Below are 17,622 nucleotides of genomic sequence, written 5' to 3' on the forward strand. Positions count from 1 at the left end.
TATCAGCACTGCTCTCTACCCTGTCAATTTTTATTGAACAAAACTAGCAAAGGGACCGTAAAAAAACATCCACCCTAAAATTTAGTTTAAGGCTTTTTGACCCATTAGTCATGTGACTGCAGCAATGGTTCTATTAGGAACACCTACAAACCACAGTCATGTAACACGAAGGCTTTAGTGATGTTATGAAATTTCAATTCTGGAAGCATTGCTCAACCTCTAGGGAACATTCTAAAATTATTTTGTCTATGAAAGGAAAACTTTCCCTGTAGCCTTTCATCATTGCCATGATGAATGAATGTTTCCATGACTCTTATAAAACTTTCCCCAAAACACTCCGGGATCTATAACAAGCTAGCAGGCAGGGCATTATCTGTTCTATGTCTTGTCTGGGGTCAGGAAGCTGTTTTCTTATTATTAAAGTTCTGACTAAAGAAAAAGTAGGCAAAGGACTCTTAAAGCACTTCAGAATTAATCTTCTTTTGAGGATGAGCAGTGTGTATGTGCAGGCATGAATGTAGCTGTAGACGTAAATGCTGTTTTTTCCTTCCTACTTTAAGATATCCACCAACTTATGCTCTCTGCTGGGTCTACAATTCACGGGAGCGATAACTGGTCTATAAACCAAATACAGAGAATAACGTCACATTAATGCTATAGCATATAGAACTAGTACGACGCCTCTGCAAGCAGGGTTATATTCCACATGCATTTGTAATTTTTGAATAATAGTTCACCCCTTGAATTTATATCGACATCTAGTGGTATATAGAAGTATTGCGGGGACATTAATCGAAGATAAAATAACTGTATTTAAGACCTGGTTGATATACAACGTAAAAGTTATAACTAATTAATTGGCATCTTTTCATAAAAACAAAAGAACCAGTGAGAGGCACGTTTTGGGTTTAAAAACCCTGTTTTGACTTACTTGGAGCTAGCTAACGCTACATAATTCAGGCATCTTAGTTGTTCCTTTAAAAAATTTTTTTTGCCATTCTTGGGATAACAGAAAAATTATCTACTTTGATCATACTGCGAAGTGCGCTGTCACGGAATTATATTATTTCGGAATATTAATCTGATATACGGGAACGTAAGTTTTCAGTCAACTGCTTCCCAGTCAGCAGTCGGACGTTTCCACAGTTTGACATATCAAAATGGCGAACCGGGATGAATTGGTGAGGGAGTTTGTTGCAGTTACCGATGTTGATGAAGAGAGGGCTCGGTTTTTCCTTGACTCGGCCGGGTGGGATTTACAGGTGAGGAGAGCCCCATGTTTTTGATGTGTTATGCTGTACCGTAAATTCTAAGCACTGTGGCTGACAGGGAGCAGTTTTCTACCTAGCACTAGACTGGCTCTGTTGCTAACTAGCCAGCGTAGACTTAAGTAGCACAGTAGCTGGGTTAGCTTCCTAGCTAGCAATAACTGGCGAATTATGCAAGTCACTCTTATTGGAAACCCCCCCCTTGGTTTGGGCTCTTTGCGTTCTTTGTTATCGGCATAGTTAGCCTGACGAAGTAGGACTCATAACGATCAGTTCAAAATGCAAACCTATGTATATAAGTAGCTATATTGACATGGCTCAACGATCGCTGTGAATAGGTAGATAGGAATACATAGTTTTGCTCTATAGCTAGGTAGCTTGCTAGCCTGCTACGACAGTATGTGAACAAGCTATTTATTGGTAGCAGTTCATTCATCATTTTCTTTGGACAAGGGCTAACTGTGTATGTATTACCATCCTTATTTACAATGTCAAATCTTTAAGTTTTCAAAAAGTATGTGAGAATAGTTAAATTACTGCTAGCTGGCAATGGTTGGCTTTGGTTTCTCATTTATGATGCTTATACTAACCTAGCTAACGCTAGCTAACTCGTTTTTTGGCTGCGTTGTTAGCTAACCCAGCTTATTAGCTGGCTAGGGAGGTCCAATCGCTCTCGGTTTACTCGCCAAGGACCGCTTAGGAGGCTAGTTATTGCCTACACATGCGTCCGCTTGTTCGCTAACTAGGTAACTTGTGTGTCACCTAACTTCCTTCGCAGCTTGCGCTTGCGAGTTTCTTCGAGGATGGAGCAGATGATGATATTGTCACTCTTCCTCAGTCAGAAAGCGGCCCAGTGACTCGATCGACAGGGCCGAGGTAAATGACCTGGCCTACCCTTTTCAAGTAGTACAGCGTTCGTTTTGCTTTTCTTCCGAGAGATCTTTGATGTTGTTGGTGTTTTCTGTAGGCTTATCTTAATTTTCACTCATTTAGTGAACACAGAGTGACATCCTTCAGAGACTTGAGGCATGAAGATGAAGAGGAGAGTGATGATGAAGGTCAGAGGTCAGTATAAGTATTTGTGACATTCTCAGTTTGAATTCTACAAGCGTTGCTTTTGATTCACAGTACAATAATTAGGAATACCACATAGAATTGATGTTGAACATGAAACATTCTTAAATCGACAATTACAGTATTTTAATGTGCACACATGGTTGTTTTATTCAATTTCAGTGATTTTAAAAACTGTTTATTAACCCCTCATTATTAACTCCTTGATAATAGGGCAGTCTGCATCGCATCCTTGCTGTTAGTACTCGCTGCTCTGCTGCTACAACCGTTGACTGTGTGATCAGCCTAATATTGGATCCATCTTTCGTAGGTTCTTTGCTGGTGGTTCAGAACGCAGTGGACAGCAGATTGTTGGCCCTCCCAAGAAGAAGAGCACGAACGAGGTGGTTGAGGACTTGTTCAAGGGTGCTAAGGAGCACGGGGCCGTCCCAGTAGACAGAGTTGGCAAGGGGCTAGGGGAACCTAGCAGGTCTAAGGTATTACTCACTAATCACATGCAATTGGACACACCCTGCTCAAATACTTGCTGGGTGATGCCTATTCTAACCGATGGTGTCTCCTCAACAGCCGTTTGTAGGAGGTGGATATCGGCTGGGCGCAGCCCCAGAGGAGGAGTCTGCTTACGTGGCTGGAGACAGGAGAGCCTCTGGTAGTTCACAAGACGTGAGTAAACAAGCACAGTGGTGCTTCTGAACGAGTTTGATTGTCGTGACCTGCGACGTGCTGCCATACTGCAGGTGCACGTGGTGCTGAAGCTGTGGAAGACTGGGTTCAGCCTTGACGAGGGCGACCTCAGAAACTACAGTGACCCCGGGAACGCCCTCTTTCTGGAGTCTATCCGCAGGGGGTGAGTGGACTGTGACCATAAGTCTGACTGATGCCAAACAAGGCTTGCAATGCAGCCGTATTAGTGCCGGATATTGGTCTCTTCATTTTCACCTGCAGCGTTAGGCTAGCTGGTATCCTATCTCTCTAGCTGGGCTATGAAGGACTAGTCGCAGTGCGTGAACCTCTCGCTCTCTTTGGCTCCCAGGGAGATTCCCTTGGAGCTGAGGCAGCGTGCCCGGGGTGGGCAGGTAAACCTGGATATGGAGGACCATCGGGATGAGGACTTCTCTAGGCCCAAGCCTGCCTTTCGTGCTTTCACTGGAGAAGGACAGAAACTTGGCAGGTGAGCAGCTCCTGAGTGTTTCAGCGCATGTGTCTCTCTCTTGATGTCAGCCTGAAGGTTGATCGCCTAATCAGTTGTTTTTAAATAACACTCCTGTTGACTTTTAAAGACCTTTGAGCTACATCAGTCAACGTGTGCTGAATAGGTGGTGTTTCTTGATCATGTTGACAGATTTCACAGTTAGAAAGATGTACTGCCTCCAACATGGAAATTCACATGTTGAATGAAAGAGTAAGCCACCCCGCAACATTTTCTCTCAAGCCAGCCTCAGTTCTGTGGCTTGGGTCTTACAAGGTGGCATCCATGCCAGAAGTTGCTGCAGATTTGTCAGCTGCACTTTCATGATGCAAATCCCCATTTCTACCATAATTCTATCGGATTCAGATCTGGTAACTAGGCAGGCCACTGCAGTGTGCTGTCACAGTCATGAAACCATATGACATGTGCTGTCTGACATGGCTCAGTCTTATAATGGACGTGGCGATTATAAGATTGACAACTGGCATCCATTTACCAGTCAGTACTGAGATGGGCTAGGACATTCAAACTGTAAATATTCCATCATATTTTAGTAACATTTAGTCACGCTAGCCAGGACAATTTCAAATAGCTTACTTAACATCAGATATAAACAAAGCGAGCATTATGTTATCTTGTGAGCTAGTTTGCTACTTAGTGATTCTAAACTGAATTAATTATTCTAAATTGAATTCTTGTAAATAAAAGAACTTTGCGTTACAGAGAAGAATGAGACCAACAAGACAGTTCCATAGAGATCATATCAGAAAGAGTGAGTTTGTGGCAGGAATATCAGCAAAATTGTAATGGGGTAACCACTCACAAGCTCTCAAAAATGGTGAAAAATATAACACAAACTGCACCAAAAAAAGAAGAAAAATATTTGTAATAGTGTCCATGCTGTAAGTTAACACCTTAAAGTATAGTTCTTGTGAAAGATGTGTGTGGAATGGACAGAAACCACATCATCACTGATTACACCACAACCAACAGCCTGCACTGTTGACATAATGCAGGTTCGCTTCATAGATTCATGATGCTTACACCACATACTGACACTGCGTCTGCATGTCAGAGGAGAGACCGAGATTCTTTAGACCAGGGAATATTTTTCCCCAACCTTCATCTCTCCAGTTTCACCGAGCTTGTGCCCACTGTGGCCTCGGATTCCCTTTCTTCGCTGACAGGAGTGGAACACAATGTGCTCTTTTGCTGTTGTAGCCCATCTGCTTGAGGTTTGACACGATGTTGTATATTCCAAGGAATGTTTCCTCTCACCACGGTTGTAGAGTGGTTATTTAAGTTTTTGTCCACTCAAACCAGTCTGCTCATTCTCTGACTTATGTTATCAACAAGGTGTTTATGCCCACAGAACTACTGCTTATTGGATTGGATCTTGTTTTCTCTGGATTCTGTGTAAACTCTAGAAACTGATTGTGAAAATCTCATCAGCAGATTTTAAAATATTTAAACCAACCTTACTGGCACTACAACCATGTCAAAATTATTCTTTCACCTTTCCTTGTTTTGATGTTTCACATAAACATTAACTGAAGCTTTTGACGTGTCTGCATATATTGTGGTGCTGCCATCTGTGTAGCTGATTGCTTACTTACATGGATGATCAGGTGTGCATCTGGTTATAAAGGAATCCAAAAAAATGTATTGCTGCTGTCTGTTGTGCTCTACTTTCTAGTGAACACATCCAGTAAATAGGACACTGTAAACCAAAAGACAAACAAACTTTTTTTTTTTAAATCAACCCAAACATCTTCATAATTGTTTGAGTTCAAAACACTCGTTTTATCTCTCTAATCCAATTATAGTAACACGGCACAAACTGGTGGCTAATTTGGTTGGATTGTTACCTTTGTGCAAGATTGGATGCTACCATTTTACCACAAAGTGGCATGAGAGCATGTCCCCTGTGTGTGTGTGTGTGTGTGTGTGTGTGTGTGTGTGTGTGTGTGTGTGTGTGTGTGTGTGTGTGTGTGTGTGTGTGTGTGTGTGTGTGTGTGTGTGTGTGTGTGTGTGTGTGTGTGTCCTAACCACACGCTCTTGCCATCCCTGTCAGCGCCACTCCAGAGCTGGTATCGGGCCCAAGAATGAGTCCGCAGGATCAGGCTGTGAGCGAGGCTCAGGCGAGCGCTTCCATCAGCGTGGATGACTCGCAGCCTGTCACCAACATCCAGATCAGGCTGGCCGACGGGGGCCGGCTGGTGCAGAAGTTCAACCACACCCACAGGTGAAGAGCCAATCATAATGACTCATAGTCACAGCCAGGCTTACTGGCGTTCGCTTGCGTAATCATCTGGAACCTATGAGGTTGCCTCATAATGTAATCATGTCCATGGACAGCTGCGTGGGCAATGCCCCTAACACTGTGGCGTTCTCATGCCCGATTTCTCCCCTTCAGGGTTTCTGATGTGCGTCAGTTTGTGGTGAGCGCTCGCCCAGCCATGGCTGCAGCCGAGTTCGTTCTCATGACGACCTTTCCCAACAAAGAGCTGATGGATGAGAGCCAGACACTGAAGGAGGCCAACCTGCTGAATGCCGTGATTGTGCAGCGGCTAAAGTGACGACGCCCTCCGGTGGCCTGCTTTTATCACTGCACTCTTGAGCTTCCTCATCGATGGGAAACTCATGGACTTGAGGACTTCTAACTACTTTTTTTGTTTGTTTTGTTTGTTTCTTTAGTGACATTTTTCCTCTTCAGCAGTTTGTGGCAGTGGGTACATCTGGATTAACAGAATGGGGTTGGGGAGAATAAACTAGGTTCTGTGAAATGCTTTAAGGGAAGGTGAGAGAAGCAGATTGGAAGTTTAACAGCATATTTTACGGTTTGAAAATACTGGGTGAACACTTATCCAAATTAAGAAATAAAGAGCTTTCTAAAAAGTTTTGACAGGCTTTTACCTAAGTATTTTGTGAAGCAATTGTGCTGCTCTCCTTTTACCTCTTTATCTTTCTCGGTTCTCCCGTGTAGTCCCTCTCTCACCATAACCTTCGCTCTCACCAAACTCACTCTGTGCCAGTGCCAGTAGCCTTACATCCCAGCACCCAGTCCAATGGACCGTCACATTCTACTACAGCTGTTGAAGACACAAAAGAATTGCTTTTTCTTTCTAAAGATTACTTTTTTACTTTGAGGGTTATGAATTTTAGCACTGCAGTGTCTAATTTTGATGGGACATGCCATATTGATTTCTTTTTTTTCCTCCAATTATATGCTAGCAAGATAACATTAGGTGGTTTTGAGACATTTTTGGACACTATTGCTGGTTAAAATATTGGCAGACATCTTGCATCAAGTTCCTGTAGAAACTGGAGGAAGTGCGTGATGTGGAGCTAAAGTAAACCTGTAATTAAAATCTCTCTGTCTGCTGTTGGAGAGGGCTTTCTTTTTTAAACAATCCTCAACATTGTTTCTGCAGGGCTTTGTTTCTTTAGAGGTTCAGAGGTAGCCCAAGTAGCCGCTGGTACCAAAGAAAAACATCCTTGTAAGAGGAGAAGCCTTGAGTAGCTTTCATATGCCTTTGAGTGGCTTGTTGGTGAGGACTGTGCTCGTAGCAATATTATGCGCATTTGACACCTCCAGGGAAGCCATCAGCACACTAGCGCGAGTCATGACTTTATCGGCCCATTCCTCTTTTTAACTGCAGTCTTGATTCTCAGCCTCTAGAAGCCCGGTTCCGCGTCTTTGCTGCTGAGAACCATAAGGTCTACTCTGCAGCTCATCACACCACACGCAACTGCAGTGAAGTCGGAGCGGATCCGTGTGTTTGTGGAACCCAAGACGACTGCACTCCAGACGTGATTGTTACTTGGAGAACGTGTGCACGGTGTCATACCCACTCTCTAGACATACTTGGATAAGGTTTTAGACAGTGTCAATTCAAAACCAGTGTGTCAGTCATTTTAATCAGGTTTATTTGTTAAAATGGCTACACTAGTGTATATAAAAGCAAATGATGTCGTGTATAAAAAATATTACCCATACAGTAAATGGTGAAGAAATCTGCTGGTTGTTATTACATTAAATAGTTGCAGTCTCCCCTTCCTCTGTATTGTTCCACTTAGCTTTGGCGTAGTTTGTTAATGCTAAACTACCGCCTTTATTAGGAGGGAAGTCTGAACTAGGTCCTAAATAGTGGCTGTATGGGACTTAGTTCTTATATAATTTAGACCACTATTAAAAGTAATACTTTGAAGATTAAATCTGTAGTTTTGCTTTTGTACAACTCTAAACATCAAAATGTGAAGCTACTCCCTTTTTCGCAAATGGATATACATGATCCCACTGCACAGTAGCAAAGGTACACACACCCATGCCAAAATAAAACAGTAACCGAAGTGTCCCGAGCTCAACTCTTTGGAGTCTGGAAGGATTTCTTTAGCATGTAGCGTGTAGATGAGCGTTCCTGTAAAGGTTGTGAGACCTGGGACAAACGTGGAGACAGGAGGGGAAACTAAAATCAATGCAGATTTGTCATAGTTGTCTGCATTTGTACTTAATTTGTGTTTTCTTGGTAAATATAATGTAGCGACAATGTTTAGACAAGCTATTGTGTCAATATCACACAACACAACCTTTATTATACAGTGTGAGATGCACTCAAATGCAAACTCAACCAAGATCTCCAAGTTCTGTTTCACCTGCAAAAGCTTGACAGACACCAGTGAGGTAGAAGAGCCCTCCTTTAGACATGGTGAAGAGCTGACCAAGAAAAACGAGGAATGACACAGAGGAGAACACCAGAGATAGGACCATCAGGACTTGGACAGCTTGAAGCCACGCTGGAAAATAAATTGTAACAGATGAGGTGGGAGTTAAATAAAACATCCCAATTGAAGAGTGAAGGGGACTTTCTACTCAAAGAAGGCATTTGTTACCTGTCTCTCTCGATGAAGCGCAAAGCCAAGTCTTGGTTTCATTGTCTAATCTGCAGTTATACCAGAGGTCTGAGCTCTCAGTGTTATCCAACAGCCACCAGGACTGAGCCAAGAAACAGATGAGGATCTTTTCAGTGAGAGGTGGGCCTGATGAGATCTCTTTCATAATCTCAAACACATCACTAGATTTATCGTGTTGTGTATATATGATGTACACAGAATGAATCAGTTTATGTTTGCTGGCTTTGAGATAACCTTTTCCATGATGGCAATGAAGAGAACTGCCAATGTGACAAGATGAAGGAGGGTGATAGACATCAGCAGGTAGGCCATGGTCTCTCTGGAAACAGCCTTGGAAACGATCAACAATGACAAACATTCCTATTTGCAATGGTATCGCCTCCACGAAAGCCCCACAGCACATTAATCTGTGACAGAGTACACTTTCTTTCAAATGGATTTCAAACAATTTATTCAGATTTAATTACTGGTTATACACAAGACATGTAGAATTGCTATCTCTTCTTATGCATACATCTGTCTAGTACCTCAATATCTTTTCTTAAGTTTGGTGCTGAAATAAAGTCCTTTTTTTCCAGCATGTAAGAAGTGGTATTTTTATTCATAACACTGTCCTTGGTTGTATATTTTGTGGTTAGAATCTTGAACTTATCTGTTCTAGCCAAAACCAGGAGTGGAAAGTGGGCAACTAGTAAAACTCCTGGAGGGCTGGGTGAACTGCCCGGCTTCGGGCCAGGGCCAAGGGCTGCAAGCCCACTTTCAAGCATTTATACAGTCTTTGGGGATTTGGACTATGCTACCTCCCCTTATAATTAGAGGGAGGGATTTAATAAGACGAGTTAATTGAAATCACATTCTAATTACCCACACAATGACTTTAGATAACACATCAGATATCAACATCCTTGTGGTGTAGTCAGTTACTTCATGCTCGGAGCAAGTAGACGTGTGCTACATGGAGTAGTGGAGTCAGAAATACTTTCAAGAAAGCTCATAATGACTTAGATTATATACACATTTGTAAGAACAAAAACATGTAACCGGTGACATCATCACAATCTAAATGGTATATATGTAAACCATCTTGATCATAAGCGTCACACAGAGCTATTCGCATCAGCTAGCGAGACAGATGTGAAGCTAACAGACTAAAATATTGACATTAGTAAAATAAATTTCAGCAATTTTGCTACAGATCATGAAAGCGTTGAAAGATTCGTGAGAACTTACATGCTACTCAGCTTAATATTGTATTGATGAAAAAAAGTTTTCCCTACCTGCAATGATTTCAGTCAAAAACGAGTATCGTCAGCTTCAGGGGTGTTCCTCCGCTCAGACGACTGCTCAGTCTTTTCCACTCTCTTCTTTTACTCTCCTTCTTTTCCCCCTTCATTTTTTTTCTATTTTTTTCTTTTTCTTTTTCTTTTTTTGGACCATCTAAACGGCTGTTTCCTTTGGCGTGAACAACACCCCCTTTACTCTGCACTCCCTCACGTCTACAGAGAGAGGCTACTTTTTAACCAGGGCCCACCCAACTGCACAGGCACACAAGACGGCATCTACAAATATGTTTCCTTTACCCCATTAAATTTCCTATTCTATTATACTGTGTTGGCCATGAGGCATTAGGTTGATTTCCTTATTCAAAATTTGTTGAATAGCAAGCTTGAAATTACAGGAATTACAGTGTTTACTTTCATAGTATGTTCTGTGTCTAATTGCAGAATCTCAAAATTCAGAATTATTTATACAATAATTGGGAAAATCTTTGACTACATGTTAAGTGTCATTAAGAGAATAAACCATCCTTTAAGATCCAATAGAATTAGAATTTTGTGTTTCCTACAGTTATGTTTGTTCTATTTACTTTTAGTGTGGCTAGAAGGCTGAATGAGAATTATTGTTGATACAGCTGGGTTTTTTTTCTTGTTTTTTTGCGGGGGCGGGGGGGGGGGGGGCGTATATGAGTAAATCACACACACATTCACAGTCAGGCCGGGAAAGTGCCGCCCATCTTGGTAATTCTTGGTAAATCTCGTAATGACCCTGAGGGCTTGAATTAGGTGTCTGAGCAGAGAAGCTACTAAGCGGTGCTGTACTCGACTCCCAAGAAGCGGAGTGCGGCACCCTGATCAAAAACAGCAAACCCAAACGTCCATGTTTATGCTCCAAGCCAGTAGGCGCCAGTATTTTGCCTGTGTGCGGTGCCTTGGAGAGCTTATTGAAGAAAAAAAAAAAAAAAAAAAAAAAAAAAAAAAAAAGTGCAACGTCAGAGGAAAACCAATGGCGGCTAACGGGCAACAGTCGTCTCGAACTCAGACAAGGCGAAGAAATCGAAACAAAAATGTATTACACAAGATAAAAAACGGTCATATAACAGGCTTGGGGATGACGCGGGGCACGCAGGTAAGTAGCCCCAAACAGGCTATTGCTGGAGTATTTATCTTCTTAGCCGTTTACAGTTTAGCAGGCCGCAGGAGCCCCGAACGTAAAGTTGTAACTCTAGCTAGCACGATAATTTAGCTAGGTTAGCTTAGCTGTGTAGTTTTAGCATGCTTATTGTTTTAATGTCGATTTACGCAGAGAGATGTTTTTTCAGAATTCTAATCGGAACGTTGCTAAAATGGGTTTTGATTTGCATTACATGACGTGTTTCTGCAAACTGATGCAGCGTTAGGAAACGTTAGTGCTATCTTATTATTGTAGCTAGCTTAGCTTGCTAGCAGTGGCCATTGCTGTCTTGTCAAATTGCTAACCAAGCGGACCTAGCTTAGCTAAAATAACCTAGTCAGGTTGTCTTGACTTAGTGGAAGCTTTCGAACTAACCTATCCAGCCTCAGATTGTGTTAATCTGTATTTTATTTGCTAACTGTCACGAGTAAAAATGAGAAATGGGTCGCTAACAAGGATACACGTTCGCACTGCGCATGTAATACAACTGTTGACTATAATCTTACGGTAACGTTAGATGACTTGTTAGCTAGCTAGATTTAGTTTACAAGCTGGCTCCTGTTTTTAGACTGTTACCACATTGTTTATTGTTTCATCCTTTCGCTGTTAGATAATACATTTGTACACAGTGATTTTTCTATTGTACATGTAATCATACTGATTAAGCAACATAGTTTTAGCTACTGTTTATAATATTGATTTCATTCGAATAAATGTTTTCCTGTGAATTAACGATTACCTATTCTCTGCCCCTTTTATTTGCTATGTATACATTTAGTATAGTTTGTGTACAGTTTGGCGACTACGTGTGTGTCAGTTGTTTAATTGCTTGGTCATTTACATTGCATTGTTGTGGACAATTGGTAGATCCCAGTGGCCCTTCTTGAAGAGAGGGATAAGAGAGCCCGATGGCAGGGCATACCGTTGTTACTGAAGAGACTGCATGAGAGTAGCCACACACATAGTGACCTGACCAAGACCCACAACATGGTTAAGGTATCCAGTGTAAAAAACAAAAAATTAATCAAAACAATCTTAGAATTTTACATTGCTCAAACTAGCATTGTGTATATCTTTTTTTAATGTCTGAACATTTATGATGCAGCATTTCATTGCAAACATTATGTTGTGGTCATGCAGGAATTGTCGTCATTGCTGTCTATGGAGGCTATGTCATTTGTGACAGAGGACAGGAAGACACCTCAAGAGTCTGTTTCTCCCAACACCTACACCTTTGATCTTTTTGGAGGAGTTGATGTGAGTGATGTGTAATGACACACACACACACACACTTTTGTTTATTTCAGTAATATATTTAACATTTGGAAGTATGATTGAAAAAATTATGAACTTTTTTATTTTTCATTAGTTGTTTGTAGAAATTTTGATGCGGCCCACTCTTTCAGCACAGAGGGATGTACCTATAAGTAAGTAGCTGAATAAATTAAGCTATTTTGTGCAGAGCTCTCTTGGTTGCTTTTTTGCATGTGTGTGTATAAAGGTAACTAATGAGTGTTTTATTTTTTTGTTTCTTCTTATGGTAATGCAAGAGTTCTTAAACTTGTAGATATTTTTCACATTCATTTGAAATACATACTGCTTTGAATCATTACATGCATGTATGTTTTCACATTTTAAATATTTTTATATTACAGTGAGTGATGATCTCATCAAGGACTGTTTAAGCGTTCTTTACAACTGTTGTATATGTGTAGGTATATTTTTATACCTGTCTTTTCGCGAGGTTAAGAACTTAATATTCTTTGTATTTCTGTTCACTTTATGTGAATGTAACATCTTTGTGTCTCTCTTTCTCTTTCTTTTCCTCCTTCACAGACAGAGGGTGTTACGAAAAGTCTGGCGGCAAGGGATGACTTTGTCATGTTTCTTTTCACTCTTATGTCAAACAAAAAGACATTTTTACAAACTGCCACACTTATTGAAGACATAATGGGGGTTAAGAAGGTAAATAATATATTTGCCTACTTTAAAGTTCAGCTTTTAAAGTGTGTTGTTTCCCTTACTTGGTGGTGTTTGTTTAATGACACTTAGAGCCAGGCATAATGATGTTACTGTGGCTCACTGAGAGCAGGCTGAAACTCCAGACCTTTAAATAACTGTTTTGTCAGGAGGTGATCCGATTGGAAGACATTCCCAACCTGGCCAGTCTAGTCCAGAGCTTTAACCAGCAGCAGCTGGCCAATTTCTGTCGCATCCTGTCTGTCACCATATCAGAGCCAGACGTGGGTGTGGATGATAAGCACACCCTCCTGGCCCGCAACTCTCAGCAGAAGGTCACTGTCTCTCCATCACGTGCCGAGAGCAATCAAGGTAAGCGTGGACCACGTGTTTACTGGTGTGTTTGTTTGTTTTTTGTGCGGGGGGGATCCAAGCAGCAGGACTCGGCTTTCTTTTAAAATGGTGAAGCTTTTTATGGCAGGCAATAATAGACTCAGCATCTGAAATCTTTCCACTGCACACCATATCACCATTGCATGCCTGGATGAGGTGTGTAACTTTGTGGCCCTCCGTGATCTCGATGTCTCTATCTCAATCTATCTCGAACTCTCTGGTTTTGTGCTCCCCTGACCTGCCCTCCTCCCACCCCAGTGGCTTTGCTGAACATCCCAGGCTTCATCGAGCGCCTCTGCAAGCTGGCTACGCGGAAGGTGTCGGAGGCGTCGGGCACCGCTGCCCTGCTGCAGGAGCTGGAGGACTGGCACAGCTGGCTGGACAACGCCCTGGTGCTGGACGCCCTCATGCAGATGGCCATTGAGGAGGCTGAGCAGAGCAGCACAGGTGAGGGAGGCCAGTTTGACGGGCAGAGGAAACTTCTGGGATGCTGCTTCATTGCAGGATGGTTGGTCTGTGTGTGTCACGTCTCTCTGCTCAGTCCCCTCATCACCTCACGGACCTCTTTGTTTTCCAGAGTCGTCTGATGAAGGCTCACTTTCCTCAAGTCCTCTACGGCACACGTTGCCTCAGTCCATGAAGATAGTGCATGAGATCATGTACAAAGTGGAAGTCCTCTACGTGCTGTGTGTGTTGCTTATGGGACGCCAGAGAAATCAGGTAGAATGGATGGCTGAGCTTTAGTTAGCCTCTGTTTCATATATCATTACTTCAGGTATTGCACGTTCTTTAAAAAGATCTCCCTTTGGAGAAATGTTTGTAAATTTAATTGTAGTTAAATCTATAGTTTGGCCTTTGACTTTTGATGGGGTCAGAAAGAGTGTGCCAAAATGCCGAAGTCTTTAGGGGTTATGTATAATACGACTCGGATGTTTTGCCAGTAGCCATCAAAGTAACTTTTTGTCTAACAGGTTCACAGGATGCTAGCAGAGTTCCGTTTAATTCCTGGCCTAAACAATTTGTTTGAGAAGCTCATCTGGAGGAGACAGCCATCCAGCCATGCCCTACACAGACAGAATCAAAACTGTGACTGCAGCCCAGTAAGACCCAGTCCATCAACCACTAAATCATTATAACTTAGTCTGTATATAACATTGCCACACCTGTAATGCACACTGTCTGTGTTTGCAGGAGATCTCATTCAAGATCCAGTTCCTCAGGCTACTTCAGAGCTTCAGCGACCACCATGAGTAAGCAGAGCCACAACACAAGCAGAGAAAGCCGGCGAGTCGTGTTTCTTTTCCATTCCCTACCCAACTGTTTGGAAGTGTTGTAAAATATTGTTCCTGTCCTGCCTCAGGAACAAATACCTGCTCCTGAACAGCCAGGAGCTGAATGAGCTCAGTGCCATCTCCCTGAAAGCGAACATCCCTGAAGTTGAGGCCCTGGTCAACACAGACAGGTACCGAGGGGTTACTCAGGGCATATGTACGTGTGTGTAACTCCGCCAGATCCTGAGGTTCTCTTTTGATCCACATGCTCCCTGCTCTGTCTCCTTTACCTTGCGGAGGAACCTTGTGTGCGATGGGAAGAAGGGCCTCCTGACCCGCTTGATCTCGGTCATGAAGAAAGAGCCAGTCGACTCGTCGTTCAGGTGAGATCCACAGCGCGGCCCCCTCGCTGGTGCTGCGCCGTCACAGGAAGGAGGCGCTGGGGCAACTCTGCACACAATGTGTGAGGCCACTTGTACTCTGCCCTGTAGGTTCTGGCAAGCTAGAGCAGTAGAGAGTTTTCTGAGAGGAGCCACATCCTATGCAGACCAGATATTCCTGCTGAAAAGGGGCTTGTTGGAAGTGAGTAATCTTGGCTTGTCTATTCCTCCACACGCGTGTGTGTGTGTGTGTGTGTGTGTGTGTGTGTGTGTGTGTGTGTGTGTGTGTGTGTGTGTGTGTGTGTGTGTGTGTGAGAGAGAGGGTTCTACCATTCTGTTCTTTTCAACATTGTGTGTGTGTGTCTGCAGCACATCCTCTTCTGCATCATCGACAGTGGCTGTAAATCGCGCGATGTTCTTCAGAGCTATTTCGATCTTCTGGGCGAGCTCATGAAGTTCAACATTGATGCTTTCAAGAGATTCAACAAATATGTGAACACAGAAGAGAAGGTTGGTGCAGGCCAGCTGGACTTGTTTATAAGAGGCCCTGTGATGATATTTTAGAGAAAAATGTTAGCGCTTGCTTTTCTACAGATGTCCTGTTGCTTGGTGACGTTTCAAAGAATTCTTTTCTGATTAAGAAGACATCAAAAGCGGCAACACTTTGCTTCGGCTCATTTCATGCTTGTGAAATAATTTGTTCACAAGTCTCATAATGTAATTGCATGCACAAAAAATTAACTGGGATAAAAAGTATTGTTTTTCTTTCGTTCTTTGATCAGAAGATAATTCATATTGACATGAAATACCCATCATTTAAAAGTTGTCTTAAATACAGTAATGATGTACTGTACCTTCTTTATCTTTGCCTGTCTTGCTGCTTAGTTCTAGCAGTTGAAATGGCCAATTTGGGGATGGATGACGCTTTCTAAAGTCTTTAGCTGTCTAAAGGCCTACTGATTTTAACGGATCTCTGAGGGGTTCCTCATTGTCGGTGTCTGCTCTTAGTTCCAGACATTCCTGGGTCAGATCAACAGTTCACTGGTAGACTCCAACATGCTGGTGCGCTGTATCGTGCTGTCCCTGGACCGCTTTGAGGGCCAGACGGAGGATGTGAAAGGTAGTGGCGAAGAAGCGCTGTGGCAAGGTGCCTCTTGGGCTGACCAAGTGGTCTTGCTCACGCGCTCTCTCTCTCTCTCTCTCTCTCTCTCTCTCTCTCTCTCTCTCTCTCTCTCAGTGGTAGAGGTGCTGTCAGAGTGTCGCCTCCTGTCCTACATGGCTCACGTGGAGAACAGGCTGTCTTTTCTCTTCAGGCTCATCAGCATCATTAACGTGCAGACACTAACTCAGGCAAGGCAGAGCCCACCCCCAAACCCCCTTCCCCAAAATGACAGATGCCATCAGACACAGGAGCACAGTGGTCTGAATTATGGCCCGTCAACCTCATTGATGCTTAGCGATGGTAAGTTTAAGTGAACGCTTCTGATCTGGATGTCTGTCTGCCCACTTGCAGGAGAACGTGAGCTGTCTGAACACCAGCCTGGTGGTGCTGATGCTGGCACGCTGGCGAGCTAAGCTTCCCTTCTACCTGAATGCCCTGCGACAGAAGGAATTTGTGGAGAAATACCCAGGTTACTTACTCAACAACTTCCACCAGCTGCTCCGCTTCTGGCAGCACCACTACCTCAACAAGGACAAAGACAGCACATGTCTGGAGAACGTGAGCACGCCGCTCTGCTGTCATTCAAAAACGCACATGCTGGCGGGCACACTTGCATGCACGCACACACGCACACCACTGTATAGCTGTATTTTTCAGTTCAGAAATGCCTTTCTTTCTCCCTGTTTGTACAGAGTTCTTGTATTCCTTTCACATACTGGAAGGAGACGGTGACGGTGTTGCTGAGTTCGGACAGGAGCTCCCTCTGTGCCATAGCCTCATATATCGATGATGCTTACAGGGACCTGGACAGGGATTTTCTGGAAGTGTGATTGTGGAGACTGGGTGTGGTTGTGGAGGCACAGTGACATCCTAATGAGCTACCGGGAGGGCTCAACACGTCCACAGAGCACCACCCACACCTCCACTGACAGGACTGCTCTATAGGGATTGTGTGTGTGTGTGTGTGTGTGTGCGCGCGCGCGCGCACAAGACAGTAAGTTAGTTTGTGGGCACTTGTTTGGATGCTCTAGTTCTAAAGAATCAGCTCTTCTAAATCTTCAGGGGGTGTGAGGGTGCGTGTTTGTTTGTAAATGCGTTAGCACACCTCTGTGTGCAAGAGTCACAGTAGATGTTGGTTGTTTCTCCAGGTCTAGAGGCACACTTTCAGCTGTAGTTGAAGGGCTCGCTCTCCTTTTTAGACATTTTGGAGTGACTGGATTAAAGAAAAGGAAAAAAACATCAGCTCTGGAGATGACGAGAGCCCACTCCTCCAGCAGAGAAACAGAGGACATTCAGGGCCATTGCAGTTCTTTAATGTTGGTGGTTTGCTTAGTTTAAATACTGCCTCTGTATTTAAGAATGTGTAGCTCACTCTTGAACATAAATTCTAACTTTTAAGCCCAATCACAAAGGACAGTCAATGAAAATAAAGACATTTTATCACAACTAAGTCTTATGATTCCATAATCTATTGTCAAGTGCAGTGTTGGTGTGTCTACGTTGCCCAATTCATTGTCAAGGATGTGTTAGATGATTTTTTTTTTTTTCCCCATGTGAACTG

At 43.1% G+C, this 17,622-nt stretch overlaps 3 protein-coding genes across 4 annotated transcripts; 2 read left to right on the top strand and 1 right to left on the bottom strand.

Moving 5' to 3' along the window:
• Nucleotides 1-1,130: 1,130 nt before the first annotated feature.
• Nucleotides 1,131-6,920, top strand: nsfl1c (NSFL1 (p97) cofactor (p47)). The gene is made up of 9 exons (XM_027026963.2): nt 1,131-1,262; nt 2,047-2,144; nt 2,262-2,333; nt 2,653-2,818; nt 2,910-3,005; nt 3,080-3,189; nt 3,376-3,513; nt 5,606-5,776; nt 5,948-6,920. Exons 1-9 carry the CDS (start codon nt 1,161-1,163, stop codon nt 6,108-6,110), a joined length of 1,116 nt encoding a protein of 371 aa, XP_026882764.1. The 5' UTR covers nt 1,131-1,160; the 3' UTR covers nt 6,111-6,920.
• A 520-nt stretch (nt 6,921-7,440) lies between these two features.
• emp3b (epithelial membrane protein 3b) lies at nt 7,441-9,825 on the bottom strand. Of its 2 annotated transcripts, none has more exons than XM_027026965.2 (5): nt 9,723-9,825; nt 8,680-8,764; nt 8,425-8,527; nt 8,188-8,328; nt 7,441-7,970 (listed from the first exon to the last, which is right to left on the bottom strand). In XM_027026965.2, the coding sequence occupies exons 2-5, from the start codon at nt 8,755-8,757 to the stop codon at nt 7,795-7,797; spliced, it is 498 nt and encodes a 165-aa protein (XP_026882766.1). In that variant the 5' UTR covers nt 8,758-8,764; nt 9,723-9,825; the 3' UTR covers nt 7,441-7,794. The 2 variants fall into 2 exon arrangements, with proteins under 2 accessions (XP_026882766.1, XP_026882765.1); XM_027026964.2 differs by having other exon boundaries at nt 8,680-8,775.
• An 876-nt stretch (nt 9,826-10,701) lies between these two features.
• On the top strand, nt 10,702-17,507 carry trpc4apb (transient receptor potential cation channel, subfamily C, member 4 associated protein b). Its single transcript, XM_027026953.2, has 19 exons — nt 10,702-10,851; nt 11,764-11,892; nt 12,037-12,153; nt 12,266-12,323; nt 12,552-12,607; nt 12,733-12,861; nt 13,026-13,227; nt 13,507-13,695; nt 13,826-13,968; nt 14,220-14,348; nt 14,440-14,498; nt 14,609-14,710; nt 14,819-14,902; nt 15,011-15,101; nt 15,269-15,409; nt 15,908-16,019; nt 16,137-16,249; nt 16,413-16,619; nt 16,754-17,507. The coding sequence occupies exons 1-19, from the start codon at nt 10,729-10,731 to the stop codon at nt 16,889-16,891; spliced, it is 2,322 nt and encodes a 773-aa protein (XP_026882754.2). The 5' UTR covers nt 10,702-10,728; the 3' UTR covers nt 16,892-17,507.
• The last annotated feature ends 115 nt before the right edge of the window (nt 17,508-17,622 follow it).

This window comes from Electrophorus electricus, chromosome 24 (genome assembly GCF_013358815.1).
Source record: "Electrophorus electricus isolate fEleEle1 chromosome 24, fEleEle1.pri, whole genome shotgun sequence".
Lineage (NCBI taxonomy): Eukaryota > Metazoa > Chordata > Actinopteri > Gymnotiformes > Gymnotidae > Electrophorus > Electrophorus electricus.

What these genes read in the sequence shown, in the direction of transcription:
- emp3b (XM_027026965.2), bottom strand. Translation starts at nt 8,757, where the DNA reads ATGGCCTACCTGCTGATGTCTATCACCCTCCTTCATCTTGTCACATTG. An exon ending in TCATTGCCATCATGGAAAAG is followed by an intron (nt 8,528 to 8,679) that starts GTTATCTCAAAG and finishes TTCTTGGCTCAG; the next exon opens with TCCTGGTGGCTGTTGGATAA. An exon ending in TGTCTGTCAAGCTTTTGCAG is followed by an intron (nt 7,971 to 8,187) that starts GTGAAACAGAAC and finishes CGTTTGTCCCAG; the next exon opens with GTCTCACAACCTTTACAGGA.
- nsfl1c (XM_027026963.2), top strand. Translation starts at nt 1,161, where the DNA reads ATGGCGAACCGGGATGAATTGGTGAGGGAGTTTGTTGCAGTTACCGAT. An exon ending in ACTCGATCGACAGGGCCGAG is followed by an intron (nt 2,145 to 2,261) that starts GTAAATGACCTG and finishes TCACTCATTTAG; the next exon opens with TGAACACAGAGTGACATCCT. An exon ending in GAAGGACAGAAACTTGGCAG is followed by an intron (nt 3,514 to 5,605) that starts GTGAGCAGCTCC and finishes CATCCCTGTCAG; the next exon opens with CGCCACTCCAGAGCTGGTAT.
- trpc4apb (XM_027026953.2), top strand. Translation starts at nt 10,729, where the DNA reads ATGGCGGCTAACGGGCAACAGTCGTCTCGAACTCAGACAAGGCGAAGA. An exon ending in TGGGACGCCAGAGAAATCAG is followed by an intron (nt 13,969 to 14,219) that starts GTAGAATGGATG and finishes TTTGTCTAACAG; the next exon opens with GTTCACAGGATGCTAGCAGA. An exon ending in AAAACTGTGACTGCAGCCCA is followed by an intron (nt 14,349 to 14,439) that starts GTAAGACCCAGT and finishes CTGTGTTTGCAG; the next exon opens with GAGATCTCATTCAAGATCCA.